The 16,380-nt window shown below is 35.9% G+C and overlaps 1 protein-coding gene across 1 annotated transcript in view; it reads left to right on the forward strand.

Annotated features, from left to right (window-relative positions):
- Window positions 1-16,380, forward strand: part of TOPAZ1 (testis and ovary specific PAZ domain containing 1) — a 42,576-nt gene that overhangs the window by 10,437 nt on the left and 15,759 nt on the right. Inside the window, exons 3-10 of the mRNA XM_040593304.1 lie at window positions 436-491; window positions 2,848-2,978; window positions 4,877-4,938; window positions 7,264-7,382; window positions 9,637-9,722; window positions 10,442-10,579; window positions 14,908-14,971; window positions 16,155-16,306. Coding sequence (XP_040449238.1) covers window positions 436-491; window positions 2,848-2,978; window positions 4,877-4,938; window positions 7,264-7,382; window positions 9,637-9,722; window positions 10,442-10,579; window positions 14,908-14,971; window positions 16,155-16,306 — 808 coding nt within the window. The remainder of the gene's footprint in view (window positions 1-435; window positions 492-2,847; window positions 2,979-4,876; window positions 4,939-7,263; window positions 7,383-9,636; window positions 9,723-10,441; window positions 10,580-14,907; window positions 14,972-16,154; window positions 16,307-16,380) is intronic.

Genomic DNA, 16,380 nt, shown 5'->3' on the forward strand with positions numbered 1-16,380 from the left:
TTGAGATTCATTATTATGCAAATTGTCTCAAATATAAAATTACTATAAATCATCTTTTGTAGAAACTGATGAATTGGCTTGTTAGCGCAGTATTTCCATAATTTGCTATACAGAGAATCATAAAAGATTTCCCTTCTCAGTATTCTAGGCAAAAGTGAAGTGAGATAATGAGCTTTTACTGACAGATATTGGGATTTGAAATGTCTTGGTTTTACTTAGCATGTTTAGGTGTGTATCTGTAAGAATGGGCATAAGAAAGCCAAAAGAGAAGAGTTAATAACAGTCTTACAACAGTGTATTTTATGGACGGATTCTGTCAATAGCTAAAAGTATTACTGAGATCTTTAATTTTACATAACTGGTTAGATTAATTCTGCTTTTGTGCAAGATGGAAATCTTAAATATGCGTTTTGTTCCAAACAGACACATTACCACACAAGAATCTGGAATGTCAAATGATACTGAAAATTCCTGTGGTTGGATGCTAAAAGGTAAGAGTCTTTGGAGATTTTTTAATGCATAATCAAGAGGAGAAAGTAACCACAAAGATGGCAAAACCTAGGCTTTTTACTTTCCCATAAAGTAAGAACTTGTCAGTTCAGTAGTTATCTTTTTATTCTAACAGCAGCTTGTTTCCTAATGCGTATAAAATGGATGTCTTTTGAAATGGTACCAACTTGAGCCTTACAGTGAGCATCTATTTCTCTGTAGTTCTTGTCCGTTGGTAGTACTGGGTTGGGTTTTTGTTTGGTTTTGATTGTGGGTGTTTTTCCATCTCTGGTACTTTAGGCAAGGAATTCTGTTGATAAGATGATAGTAACACACCGAGTACTGTGGTAGTGCTTTGAAAGTCAGTTGGTTGTTCTCTTGTGTTCATCAGAAGACAGAATTTTATAATAAGGGTTTTTTTCCAGGTTGTACGTTTGTTTTTTTCTGGATGCTATGCCCCTCTTCTGACAAACTTGGTTTTTAAGGGTGCTTATTTTTTTTAGAGAAAGACAACTTCTGACTTAACGTTTTTTTCTTCCTATTTTACGTAGAACAGTCCAGCTAGGTAGCATGTGAATGTGATTTGTTTTGTTTTCTACAGCTTGCATACAGACCTACTACGCATGTGTCTGATGTGAAAAGTATTTCTTAGGCTGGAGGACCAGGATTTTGACTTTTAACAGAATCCCATTACTGACACTGCAGAAAGCACAGAGTGCTGAGACTGGTTTTGAAAGTTCTTGGTGTTTCTCTTTCTGGAGGCAGTTTGCTGTTAATGTAGCACTCTGCCATTATGTGTTGATTTTGCTGCAGGCTTGAAAAGTGTCTGTGACAGTACCTCTTGTGGGTTTTTTTTTCATATTAATGTGTTATATTCAGGTAGAAAAAGTGAGTGATTTGGGCAGTGATTTGTAGCCTCCTGGAGAAAAAGGAGTGAATAGTGACTGACTGGGGGAGAGTTACAGGCTTCAGTGATTAGAAGGCAAAATAAAAGGTAATGAGGATTTAAGAGCTCAGACACCAAGAAATAGAGGCAAGTTCCCTCCCTGAGGTGTTCGGGGGCAGTACACAGTGAGGCCACTGGTGTAAGGAGCGAGAGGGGCCTGTGCCGTGGCATCTGCAGTGCTGAGGTAATTGAAACCAAATGTGGGAGCAAGTCTTGTACTATTTAGTAACTTCTGCATTTTCTTAGACTGCTTGTTGTTTTACTTCATGCTGTAATGAAGTTTGAGGCTAAAAGTCATTTGAGTCTGTGGTGCTCGAAATAAAGAAAAAGGTTTAAGTCAGTCCTTCCCAGATAAGAGGAATTTAGGATCACATCACACTCTTAGATTAATATGCACATGGTAACTTATGTTTGGTATATGACTTTTTAAAAAGACCTGTACAGAACACAAGAAACATGCCAGGTTTTGGTAATTACTGACAATTTATGTATTTATTTAGAAATACATGTTACTGCTTTGATGTCTTGTGTTATGTAGTGAAGTCATGGCTGCTTGTCTCAGTGGCTTCAGTCTTAAGGGGCAGCAAATGCTATAGTTAAGGTATTCTAGATTACGTCAATCCTCTTCATCTTTCAAATGGAAGTGTTATGTACATTGACTTCAAGTAGATGTGTCTTGTACTGATGGTCATACAGAGACCAGTGACTGTAAGATAAAAGCCTTTCCAATAATTGATCTTTCTTCCTGTATCTGGACAATGCAGGGCAGTTGAAATTCATTCATGTGATCCGATGAAATAGCAAATTTATTTTCTATTCAGAACACTTCTTTTGTACATAAACAGCTGCTTCAGAAAACCTCAGTCAGGTGTGCTGTTCATTTCCTGTGGCATCTGCAAAAGATGCTGAAGTTTCCTGACACTGAATTAATTCTCATTGCGTTTACTGTTTTACAGGAATTTGGAGTTTCTCAGAACTATCTATATTTAGTTCAGGTTTGCATCATGTCATTATGATTAACTTATCCCTTTCTCCAGCAAAGACTAACTCTCTACCTGCTTAGCAAATTACCGTACATATCTTTGGGTGTGTTTTAATAACAAAGCTTGACTGAGTTAATTTCTAAAATATTGAATTCAGTATTGTATAAATAAACCTGTTGTACTGCTCCACAGGGACAATTACAGAACATACAGCTTGGATAGAATTTTAATTGCAGATTCAGTTTAATACTTATTTGCAATGGTTGTGTTTTAAAGGTGAAATAATTTTACCTATAAATTTCATATTTAGGAAGTCCTAGGAGTTCTTAAATGTCATTAGTATTAAGGCTTTGTAATATTTAGGAAATAAAAGCTTTGTTGTCTTGTAGCATGGGAAGCATATAAAGTAATATGTTTATACATTTTCAGCTGAAGATATTAAAACCCGCAACTCCTCCAGAGGAAGTAGTCCTTTGGGAGGCATTACTGAGGACTGTCTTGAAGATGGGCAACCAAGAAAACTAGATGAACTTTTAAAGAGTTTTGACATGGGTGAAAAGGTACTGAGCAAGCATGCTTCTGTCACTAAATAGTTTAAGAAATGATAGTCCATGTAGTTGGATAATTTTAATTACTAATGCTGTTTTATCAACAAAATTCTTAATTTCCTGTAATAAAAAGAATATTAGTGTTTCATAGAATGCTGTGCTGACAGTGTAGGCTTTGCTTGACAGAACTTGATTTTTTTGTCTTGTCACTAATAATTCATCTTCAAATTTGAAACGAAACAAGGTATTGTTATATCAGTTGTTACAATAATTCTGTATTACCAATTGTATGAAAATTACTGTTCCTGGTGAACACCGAAGAGTACTACTGCGCATATGTGACATTTTTACATAACATACCTAGATTTAAAAGTCTCAGTCTCAGAAGGACAGGATGGTGTTGGAAATCTGGGAAGCTGCACAGCCATTGTGTGTCCATGGAAGATCAGTCTGTGGCTCATTACTCGGGCAGAAGGGCCATTACATTAACACACTGACTTCCTGGCTGTTCAGAGGGAAGTTATGCCATTTTCATGCTCACAGACTTTATCTGACCTTCATACTCTCTCTGTCCTTCCTCTAGATAGTAAGTCTAGGTCTTTAAAGACTTGCTGAAGTGTTCTACTATTTACTTTGATAATGGCTTGGAATTTACGACTCTCTGCCACAGAGGCATAGGTGCTGATAACATTTACTGTTTTCCACTACTTCAAGAGTGGATAATGGTTTTAACTGGGTAAGTTAAACTGTAAAATATACATGGCTAAAAACTGGTAAGTAATTGCTAAGGTAATCAAACAGCAGGGAATCAGTTTCCCTGGCAAAATCATTATTTAAAAGCAGAATAGAAACATATCCTTCAGCAAATGGAATTGGGGCTGTTAACATCTGATTCACAAAGTGAACAGCACCATTTTGTTCCCTGACCTCTTGGAGAGGGTAAAAGGGTCTGTCAAATAGTATAGGTTACTGGACATGTAGTACTTGTTGCAATATTGCCAAGTCAATCCCAATTGGTTGTGGCTTTATAAAATCAGTATCTGAATGTTTGCTTTTCTGTGCTGTGTTGGACAGCAGTAAATACATACAACTAAAGTCACAAAAGCCTCAAACTTAAGCCATAAAATACATGTTACAGCCCTTCATGTATTCCTGTATGTGGATGGAAAACTAGCTGTGTTTGGGGTGATCTTGAGTTTTGTTGTTTTGATGGCTTTTCCAACTAATAATGCTGTGAGAAGGACAAAAACTAACAATGAAAAAACCCTAAAAATATTTGGGTAACCGGTAAAATGAAGTTCGGAAATCCAATGGGAGAATATCCATCCCTAATTCTTTGGCTATCATATATTTGTGATATAATGTGAAATTCAAGTTACTTCACTAATAATGGATAAAACAAAGCCAGGATTCCATGACTTTGTTCTGTATCAGTCCTGTCAGATTCTCACCCCCAAATATGTTACAGGCTCTTTTTTTCTCCGTATCTTTGGGGATTTTTTACCTATACACCATGGTGTGCAGCTGAGCAAAAGCCTTAGATCTCTCCTCAATACAGCTTTAAATTTTCATTAAACTTGATAGAATGTCTCTTGTGGGTTTCTACGTATCAGTCAGGTACAGTTAAAATTGGGCAGTGGGCCTAAAAATTGCTGGGCTTACCAGTGGGAGCAAAGACAAGTGAAGACAATCATGTCACCTATTTTCCAATTAAAAATCACTATTAAGATCACAGTATAATGGTAGAGTGTCCATTTAAAAAGATGATGTAAGAGTAACCTTACAGTTTTTACAGTCAATATTATCACACCTTCCAACAATCACAAACAGTTGTAACTCTGTAGTGTAAAGTGTAACAGGCTTAGGAGTGCTTTGCAGTATCTGAAAGTATATTTTAAATATCTTCACAGTTCAGGTTTGCAGATGGAGTGCCTGATGTTAAACAAGGAAAAAAAGGTGAAGCTGTGAACAGGTATATATATACTGTGTCCTTCATGTAACCTGTGATATTCCCCAGTTACTGTACAAATGAAATGCAGTGTTTTTACCAAAACACCATCAGCATTTTCATTCCATTTTCCTATGTTATTGTGACTATGTGATGAAGAAAATAAATATGTGAAATAATACAGATTGACTGTGCAGAGTACAAGACAAGTATAGTCATAGCCTGACAGGAAAACAGAGGCTATTTTGTCTTTTGGCTGGTGATGAAATATGTCCACTTCATGCCAGTGTCCCACCTTGGCATCTTGGTGTGAATGCGGCATAAAATACATTTCCAGCCACAGTAGCACTTACCAGAACTTTAAAAAAAACCAAAACGGTCAATGAAATTTTCAGCTTTCTTTTCTGCTTTTTGGACTTTCTAAACTGATGGAAGAAGTGAAAGATCTCATTCAGAGTCAGGCTGACAAATATCTGAACAGCAGTAGAAAAAAGGCGCTTAAAAACGTGGCATGTAGAGTTAAGCATGTGCTTTTACTCTTTCGCTAGCTTCAAGCTGTGCTTAACAGTGTTTATTGTATGTACAACCTGAAGTGTCAGACTAAGAAACTTCCATTCAACATCAACCCAAAAATGAAGCAGAGTAAGACTTTGTAGAAAAAGTATACTTAACTGATGGAATACTTGAAGTAATTAGAAGAGAAATAACAGATACTTCTGAGTCATTTTCACAATAATCAGGAAACCTTAGCTGGCATAGAAGAGGGTATTGCTCTTTTGCAGCACCACTCACATTTCTGTGACAGACTTGAAGTGTATTAGAGGTCTGTTACTTGGAGAATATTGCATCTTGTTATTAATCCACTAGAGAGCTCCAAGCTCCTCCTTCTGCTAAAACACCCATTTAAATGTACCTTAGTAGCATAAGTAGTTCTTTATGCTATAGAATAAGTAGATTATGCTGGATAAAATATGTTTGTGCAAGTGATGCTGCATTACTTCACTTCCTTAGTTGAAATGCAGCACTCTGCCGTTAGAGCAGAGGCATTTATTCCTTCATTTGGAGGCAAACTGTTTTCTCTAGTTTTAGTCAAAATGTTACTGTTGCAAAGGTCCATGTAGAAGAAAGCATAGGTACTGTTCTTATTTGGCAAACTCTGCTTCTAGTGATGCTGTTACTCAAAAGAAATTGCTTGTAGAACTATATTGTTCACAGTTCCTGGCACAACTGTGTGTAGTTTCATGTCTAGATTAAAAAGAGAGCTGAGATTGTTATTCTGAAGGTAAACTGCTGTGTAAATCCTGTTGAGTCAGATCTGAGGCTGGCATCACAAGGAAACATAAAAAAACCTTTGCATGGTAATTTGAACATTCTGAGTAACTAGATCTGCAGATTCTTTTCCTCTAGAGACCAATACAATACATTGACTAGAATAAAAACAAAGATTGATATTGAAGAATTTAGGTTTATTAGGTAGAATTTATTCCTCTCTGCTGTAAAATTTTTATTTCAAACTGGATTAAAAGCAGCCTGCAATTTAGGAAAGATTTGAATTATCCTGGCTATGAGAAGTATTAAATAGCTAGAATTTGCCCCTCACAGGGGATAGCAAGTCTGTTTCTGTCTGCAAACCTCAAACAGGCTGAAATGTCCTTTATACTGAACCTAGATTCTTAATTGAAGGGGGAGGGGAGGAAGATCTCATGAAAGGGGATTATTTTTTGCTGTGGCTTTATTTACAAATAAAGAGATAACATTAAGTATTTTGCTAGCAATATTTGTCGCTGATTTTGGAAAATGTCACATTTTAGTAGTTTAATTATCCAGAATGTACATATTTGGGAATAGTTAAAGGCAGAAGGGTCTTTAACTGGAGTTCCCTTTGAAATCACCTATATCATCTGCTGAGTAGAGTCAGTTATTAGGAAAGAAAACAGTTGGCTCTTCAAATGTAAGTTCAAAAGCTTTGTGGATTACTCCTTTGGCAGATACTACATAACATGCTAGTGAAAAGTAGATGCTTCTTCAGAGGTGACAGAAATCATCTCAATCTTCCTGTCAGCATAGTGGGGAAAAAACATGGAAGTGTTTTTCATATAGTTATACTTTAGGACAGAATAATCTCAGTTAAGAACATAATCAGATTGGACCAGGCAGTGAGAGTAATGAAAGTAAAGTTGGTGGGACTGTTAGCTATTTAAATTTACAAGAAGTTTTGAAGTATTGTGTAAATTGTTGAAGAAATTCTCACCTTTTATACACATAATCCCCCTTTTCAGGCTTCAGTATATGGGAGAAGCACCTTTTTAATTTGATTAAACAAATTTATTGTTTTTTAATACTCAACAGTGACTGTAAATACAAAGATCTTGTGAGCTGTGAATTGCTACCAGGATCGTCATTGCATGCCCCGAAAGTAAATGTCCTCAGTGAAGCTACAGTGATGAAGCCCCAGACAACCCTGGATGGTATCATATGCTGTATTGGTGAACCCTACAGAATTTATTTTTACATGTGTTTTCCTATAAAATCTTAAGGAATTTATTCAATTCCTGAAGGCACTGTCTGGATTTTGGTTTAGTTTGCATACATAGAAGCAGAATGCAAGCTCTCATATGATAGGTTAGTGAGGTTTTGGGGGTTATGTTGGGGTTTTTAGCAGAACCCTATTTGGTAGGATCAAGTAGCAATCATTCTGTCTTGATGTGTATGGTTCTCAGATACTTTAATGGTACAGCTGTGCCTGTGTTCTTAGTCTTCTGACACGTTATGTTTGAACCATGTTGTTGGCAAGTAACATGGTTTTCTCTGTTTGTGGTCAGAGAATGTTAGTGCAGATTGTCTTGATTGTTTGTTACCTGTTACCTACCCACCCTGCTGAAGGTCAGAATTTTGTTGTTTATGCCAATTCAAATGTTTGTGAGGCATTTGCTAGACAGGATCAAGGAAATATCTAGATTTAATAAGCAGCACTTCATTTTGACCTGGTAAATTTCACACCTGGGACAGATACCTCTTAAGTGTGTCTGCTGCCAGAGAGATTGTAATATAATAGAACTGTAGTTGGTTTCCTTCTCTTTCTCTCTGCACATAACAACTCTGGCATTTAGCTTTACATAAATGCATTGTTTTATTTGGCATTGCAGATAGAGAAAACCAGGAACTGATTACTTATGGATAGATGCTTCATTCTGTTTCTTTGCAACAGCTGTTTTGGGAATTATGTTTTTAGAATTATTGGTTAGTATGGATGTTTATAAACGTGGATTTCCAGAATTGAGATCAGAGGTTCTTGCTTAGTTTCATATTATACTCCCAGTCTGAGCTTGCAGAACAATTTTATCATCATGTAGTTTACCAATATTTTCAGGAAGTGCAAGAAACATAGATGCTATAAAACACAACTGTAAAATACGTCTCTAGACTACACTTGTTTGAAATTGCTCATGTCTTTGGCCTTAGAAGTGTTGTATACACCTTCTGAAGAGTTCTCCTAAATCTTCCTCTTAAAATCATTTGAAACTGTTGCCAAAGCGAGAGTTCCTGGGCTAGGAGAGGGCAAACCAGCCTTTTTTTCCCCAGAACTGTGCCAGTAGGATGGGCTATTTCACTTTAGTGCCTGCTCCGCTGCAAATTTCACATACAATCGACAGGAAGAGTACAAACTTTTGAAAGGACCTGGTCAGAAACTCTGTGCTGTGGCGACGGCAAGAATCTGGAGTAAAGAATTCTGAGCTCAATTTCCCAGTGGCATTTTTCTGCAGCTAATGGTTGACTGTTTTCTCAAGTCTTTCCCTATCGCTAAATGTATCCAGTCCTGAACCTACCAAATTGCCCACCATCACTGCACAAAATTATGCAGCTGTGATTGTACGTAACACTTGGATATTTAATTGTTTTGTGTTATATTTCTCCTTCCTATCTTGTGATAGTCATATCTGTTAGAAAGACACGCACGTTAAGAACCATGTAGGTAGTGCAGGTCTCTAGTAGAACACAGATCGTTACGGGATGCTCTTCTGCACTCTGACTAGTTTGTCAGAAAGAGCTAAGCACCCTGCCTTTTGAATACACAGTTCTTTAAAGGGGCCAGAGGGGAACCCTAGAAAGCAAAGCATTTAAAAGCTCTCCTTTCTCTTCAGATATGGAGTTGAATATTCAAACTTTTATGTTCCATTAACACTATTCATTTTTCAGAGAAATAAATCTGATATCAGTAATAATTAAAAGTTCTAAAACAAAGTTTCATGGTTAAGAGACCAGTAACTTACATTGGGCTTAAGCTTGATATTGCACTGCTTAAAAGAGAGCAGGAAATGTTTTATTTCAGTTCTGGAAAAATAGTTTAAATTTATAGCTAGTGATGTGGGAATGCAAAGATTACTAATATAGATGGGGTGGGGTCCTTTTGAAATTAAAATTTCAGGATATTTTAATTCCATTTCTTATCTCTGTAAGTTAGATTAAAAACCTTTGATAAAGTAGTGAAGTTTTTAAAATAAATGTTCTTACTCTTGAAGTTTCTGTGGAGTCTCAGTTTTAAGATAATTAAGAAAACTAACTTAAATTACTGGCTTTAGATTGTATTAATCAAATTTTCATCCATAATTTCTGTGACTTGAAGGAACTGTAAATATAAAGGAAAACAAGATAAATGAGAGTGGTTTCAGTATGATTTGTTTTATTACATGATACATTTATTGCCCTCATCCCAATTTTTAGATTACAGATTTTCAGGAAGAAGTCCTATACTGCCATTGCAAAAGTATGGAGATTCTGAGCCATGGAAGATGGAAAAAAATGCAGTTGTGAGTAGTTAAATCCTTAATGGTTTCTGATCCTTTGCCACTAATTTTTTTTATGGACATTCAGACAGTTCTCCATATATCTAGTCAGAAATTACGAATCTCTGTATGTTTATGTTGCAACTGCTCTAAAGATGTTATCACTGAGTAAAGACAGTTTCTGAGAACAAAATCAATGAGGGGACAGCTGTTCACTGGAGATTTGTTGATTTCTATTTCCAGCTTAAGCAGTATCAAATAATGCTTTTGGCTTTATTGTTTTTGTAGAACTGAAAAGCAGACAAGGTTTCATGTGTTTAAGACAGACTGCATTATCCATTATGCTGGGCACTGAAAAAGGGTAAAGGAAATTGAAGCCCCAGAATTCTCAGACTGTTACACAGAGCCATGCAAGAGTTAGTCACCTTTCTTCCTCCCCTCTACTCATTGTCTGTCTCATTTAGCAGTTCTTGCATTCTCTCTGTGGTCTTCAACACAGATTTTTGTTACATTGGACGCTAACATGACATGACAAGGGATTGATCTGGGTCCGCTTTGAAATGCTGCACATATAGTATAGAGATGAGGGTTGTTTCAAAGGTTGAATTATAGATCACGTATTCTTTGCTTTTGTTTATAATTTGTAGGTATTTTGAAATTCTGAAAAAAAAATGAGTATGTTTGCTTTCAAAAATATTACCTGTTAGTTTTTTTCTGCTTGTTCCAATTTTATTTTATTTTAGGCTTCTCATTCAGTCCAGCAGATCCTTGAGATGATTGAATTGCCCCGTAAATATTGCAGATTTTATTTCATGACTTTGCGTGGGTGTGAAAGAAGAAAATGTTGGTTTGGGCATGTTCCTCAACAAGGGGATGAAAAGGTAAAGAAATATAATGAAGAAAGGAACGGATTGTAAGTGTGAACGCTTTTTAAATGCAAAATGACATCTCCTCTGTTCATTTATATACAGAAAGGGAATAAAGTTCAGAGATTGATGGATCAAAAGCATGTTCAGCAATTCTTCCTCTCAAGTTTGTTTAAAAGAAAATGGTAGAATTTTGAACTAGTAGATTTTTTTAAGAGAACAGACATCAGCAAAAGAGCAAGAATTAGGCTGTATGAATGTAGAGTAGTGAAACAGGGAAGTTCTGAGACGTTTCTATGCCAAGCATACAGAGACCTGTAAGCAAACCCAGACTTTGTATGTATTCTTAAAGTCAAAAGCCACCTATGGTATATTACTTTCTGCAAATCTTCTGCAACAGGGAAGTGTTTGTTTAAAGATGCTGTAATCTCCTTAAGTGGAGCAACAATTCTCATAATATTTGCAGGCAAAAATACTTTTCCTGTGGTGGGCAAACTAGATGTGTTTTCAAATGATTTGGCAAAGAAATTATGAGTCTGTAAAACTTGCAGGAACTGTGCAGGGCAAGCTAATTGTGCTGTCATGTAATAACATTTTGGAACTGGCTGTATGAATCCAAGACTTACATGGTTCTGTAAGTCACTCAGAAGCAAACAAAAACATTAAAACAACTAAACAAAGTCAAATGCCTAAACTTGTCACCATCAGGTCTTACACAATTGATTTCTTGTCTGTCATCTTATTGGTATGAGTACAATTTTAATCATCGATGTCAGTAAGAAATTACATAATCAAAACATAAAAAATTGTTGGTGAACCTGTTAGACATAAATACTAAAAAAAAAGTATCTAAAGGAGCTTATCCATCTCTTTGATATCTTAAATACGCTGTGTCAGAATTTTTAAAATACATCAGTGTAATTTGGTTTTATTTTTCTTAATGTTTTCTCTTTTCCTTTTTATGTCTCAAAAAGACCTGTTGCTTTTTTCTAATGCTTTTGTAACCCCTTTGAAAATTTATATGACAGCTTAAAAATACTAAGATAATGCAAGAGTAATTTTGCATGGGAAGTTTTCCCTTTTCCTCAATTGTTGAATATCTTTGGCAGGCTGTAGTGCATATCAGTAATTTTGAGCCAGTTTGTATGAATTACTGTGATTTGTAGTGCTTCATTATATACAAACACATTAAAGAATTAAATTATTTGTCTAAAACTATTAAATTCCATCAGATTTTAGTTGTGCTGCAGCACTCCAGCACACTTACTGTTCTGCCCACCAAACCTAGCCTGATTTTCTTGGTAGTCTGGAAGTTTACTTAGGGATTTGTTTGTTTGTGTATTTATTTAATTTTTTAGAAATGTCCATGTAAAAATTAAAATAGGCCAAGCACCTCACGGTGGCACCAAAGTACATAAACGGAAGACAGGTAAAGCCGCAGCAAAGTCATCTATTCAAATACAGGGGAGCTAAATTTTTTCAGGAACTGTTACACAGACTGGTAGTCTGCTTGCTTAGTACTATGCTTTCAGTGATGATCTTTAACAGAGTTCTTGGAGAGAAGTGCCTTTCCCTGGAATGGATATTCCTTCCTTCTCATTAAGTAACTGGCTGATGATTTTAACACTTCACAGTTGTGGCTGGTCACACAACACAGCAGTGATTTAATTCATAAAAACATCTTCTGTTTTGAAAAGAATACTCTTGAGCTCAGCCAGTTCAAGTTACCAGGTTGTTTGTTTTTTTTTTTAAGTTCCCTATAATTGCAACAGTGAAATCTCTTTTATGAAAAGTAAACAAAACTATTAAAACAGTGTTTTAAATACTCCCCAAAGTATTTAAGGGGGGTTGAATATGCAGGGATGTAGGGGAGGGATCTTAACAATGTGTATGTATATGAGGGTTGGAGGGGATAAAGAAGGTGAAGCCGCACTCTTCTCAGTGGTTCGAGAGGAAGAGACAGTGGCCATAAATTGAAATTACAGGAAATTGTTTGGCTTGAATGATGCTTCAGACTGTAGCTTAGATAATAATTGCACAGTTAAATAACTGGTTTGAAAACTTGGTTTTATGCAAACTGTATTTCTCTGATTTTATGTTAGTTTTTTGCACCTTACTCATTAACTTTTTTGGACTTCTTTCCACTAAAGAAATGTTCACTTGTAGTGACTTCTTACTCTCTTTTTCCTTGATCCTGTGAACCTCTAACTGGAAACAAACAGGATATAGAATAGGAAGATTTCTTTCTTCATTAGTGTCATCTTGCAACTTCAGGGCCTTGGGTTGTGTTTTTTTTTTAACCTGGCTTCCTAAAGAAATGAGACTGAAGGCTGTACTGTCCTTTTGTTACTGTCTCTAACTGCCTTTAAATAATTTTTGAACCTCTTGTTCAGTTTCAGCCACATTTAATGTGGAATGTGTGTCTCAAAAATGCCACGGGTTTTATAAACAAAAACTCTTGTGAAAAGGATCCTGGTTTTGATCTCGCTGAGTGAGGTATGGGATTTCCCTCCTTACTAAGCATCAGAGTGCACACTGAGTGGGAGATGCTGAAGGATTTCCTGAATTCTGGTGCTTGTTTTTCTAATTTAAGCACCTCTGTATTACTGTAGCAGAACTGTGTTTTACTGGACAGTTGGTTGCTTGTATAAGATACATTGCCCTTTATTACAGTTTTTTATTAAATTATCGTGTTAAATGAGTTGTGGAATCAACTGGTAAGTGACAGAATGGTGTGATCTATAGTATCTTTTGAAAATGGGAATTGTTACTGTTAGGTACCTTCATTTGAAATCTATTATAGTTAACTCAAAATTTAGAGATTCTCACATTTTTACATGGTTTGTAGGTTCAGTTACACCTTTTAAAATTGAAACAACTAAATCAACTGAAGCTTCCCAGAAGCTATAAATGAGTAACACATTTAGTTTCTTTTATGAATGTAAAGTAACATGTCCCATGATCAAATACTACTATGACTGGATTTTCCAAGCAATTTCACTAATACTTGGAACAGTCAGAGCTCCAGATGCAGTCTTGGCTTTTTTTGGGAGTCAGTCCAAAGAAGAAGGAAAACAGATTCCAAAAGAAAGCAAACTAATTTACATACTGTAAGCATGTGCTAAAGTTTGTTTTGGAAATGCCCTCAGCCACCTGGGGTTGTAGATTTGGATTACATGAGTGCCATTCATATATATTAATGATCAAAAATTCTAATGATTTTCTGAAGTATATCTTAGACTATAGTTCAAAAGCATTATGACACTGTTTCAGAATGAAACCAATAAGCTTTATTTATACTCAACATACAGATACTGGTTTTATGTTCTTTGACTTGATGATCTGAACAGGTTAATGGTTTTTAAAAAACAATGATGTCTTGGCCACAAGCCAGTGTCTTCTGCTTTGATGATATTTCATTTGCTGTGTAACAAACTCCATTAGCGTGTCCTGTTTCATTTTGAAGTTGCATGTAAAAATTAACCTGAATCCATTCTATCATAACATGACTACTATTTTAGGGTGGTCTCCGTCTCTTGATTTTTCATTATTTCACAAAATAGTATTAAATATGACCCAGTTACATTGCTGTGAGAAAGACTGTAAATGTTCCAGAAGTGACAGAGGGTATCTGAAAGGGTGGGTGTTTTTTTCCTGACTTAGAATTCTAAGATTGAATCTCAGTAGTCTTTATTTCTTCATAAGTATCACAAAGCTGACAGCTTAAGATTTTAAGACAAGAATGTTCCAATACCAAATAACATATTAAAATATCTAGGTGTGGATTTTTTTTTTTTAATCAAGTAGGTCTGGGGTGAAGTGGTTCACTAAATCGAGTTAGTTCTGAGGTTTTTATTCTGTGTCCTTACAAGTGATTCTCTATTACCAAAGGATGAGTGTTACCAACTTGATTTCTAGATGATTTTTGACTACTTGGTACATTCACATAACTTTTGTTTATCATGTTTTCACTTTCACCTTTTTGCTTCCCTTTCTCTGTTTACAGTCTGCTACATTTATACTAATTCCAAAGTAACTGTATTTTCAGAATTTTTTTTGTTTGTTTGCTGTGAGTGTATACACACATACATGCAGCTGTGGTTACAGCAGATCCTTTCCCACACATTTTGTCTACACTATTTTTCTATTTGATTTGCTGTCCTTTTGACAGCACCTTTGCCTATGGACCCAGTTCCCTTCTTATGTGATTTGTCAGTATGTATGGGTTAAAGAGAAGCAATGTAAAGCTTGTTTCCTTACAGAACTCATGTTTGTGAGTAGTTCTTGTTTGGCATAAACAGAGGTAACATTTTACTATGGTGGGTTTTTTTATCTTTTTCTAGATTTGCATGGCAATACTTAGGACATACATTAGTATCAAAGAATCAAGCCTTCTAAAACGTGCAGGTATGATACAGTAGAAGCTTTTGATGTATCTTTGGTACTTAGATTATTTAAAGCAAGTAGTCTGTCATTTGCTTTATGAGAGAAATGAGTGCCACTTCAACAGTAAATAAGAAGTTCTGATTTTGAAGGGATACATCCAATTGACGTGTTTTCATATTCCAATTTCGCATTGAGGCTAGGTATTTAGATATGCAGTTACCCCAGGAGGCTGTTATAAACGGTACTTCCACGGAAGATGAACTTAGCCTGAATGGAACTAGCCTTGAGAGTAGAAATGAACTGTAGAAGAGTAGAAATGGAGAGTAGAAAAGTAACTGGGGCAGGAGGGAGGTTTAACAAAACCAAAATTTTGTTAAGGGACTCTTACACACTGTGGCCAAACATTACAAATCCAAAAACTTTAGATTTAAGCTCTTGAAATGAAGTGCTGTTACAGTACCCAAACAGCTGTAGTTTAGTCCTTTCACATTACCATATATGCAAACAGTTATGATTGATGCATTTTAGGGGCTGTATTTGATTCAGATCCATCTGAGCTTTTGAGTTCAGTCAGAAAGGGCTAAATTTTACTCCGGACAGTCATTTCTTTTGTACCTGTTCTGAACAGTCCTTAAGTTTTTGAAAGCTTATTAGAGTGTAACACAATGTGAATGAGGGATCCCACTGCACCCTGTGTAGTAACGTCCTCATGCTGAAATACTGAGCATTCTGATGCAGATAACACTAGGTACCAGCACAGTACATGTCTCTCAAGGTCAGTCTGGAACAGGTTGTAACATGTTTCCGCTACAGGAAAAGGTATCCACCACAGTAACACTGCACTTCACTTCCTAGAGCTTCATGTCTGGAAAGGCCTTAACTATCTTGATGCACTTACTGAATCTGACCCGGATTCGTGCATTTTTCTTGTGCTGCACCAAATCAGCTAAGCTTTCTTGAAACCCACAGGTCTTATGATGTTTAGCTGAATGACATGAGATTTCAGAATAGCCAGTCTGCATCTACTAGGATTAACGCTGTATTTAAACTGGATCTTTTCACCTGTTTTTTTCCATATTACTTGTCCCATAATATCCTGGATAGTTAAGGGTTGTTATACTGCATTTAAAATCTAAGGAAATAACTTGTTTAAGTAGTTAGCATCAGTTACCTAGAAGTGAAATTAATTTAATTGCTTTTTCAGTCCAAATATTTGTGAATTACTACAAAGAAGTTACTCCTGGTGTGGATTTTGCTTTTCAAGTGTTGAATGATCTTCTCTTTGCTTTGCTCAAGAACTGTTTGTTGCAGGACGTATTTCAGATATTGAATATAACTGTACAAATCAATACACTGGTAGGTGACCTTGTAATATTTTTTAAATCTTTGATCCATAGTTTCTTAGTTTTTTGAATATTATACCATTCGTA

The sequence above is a fragment of the Falco naumanni genome, chromosome 4, assembly GCF_017639655.2.
Source record: "Falco naumanni isolate bFalNau1 chromosome 4, bFalNau1.pat, whole genome shotgun sequence".
Taxonomy (NCBI): domain Eukaryota; kingdom Metazoa; phylum Chordata; class Aves; order Falconiformes; family Falconidae; genus Falco; species Falco naumanni.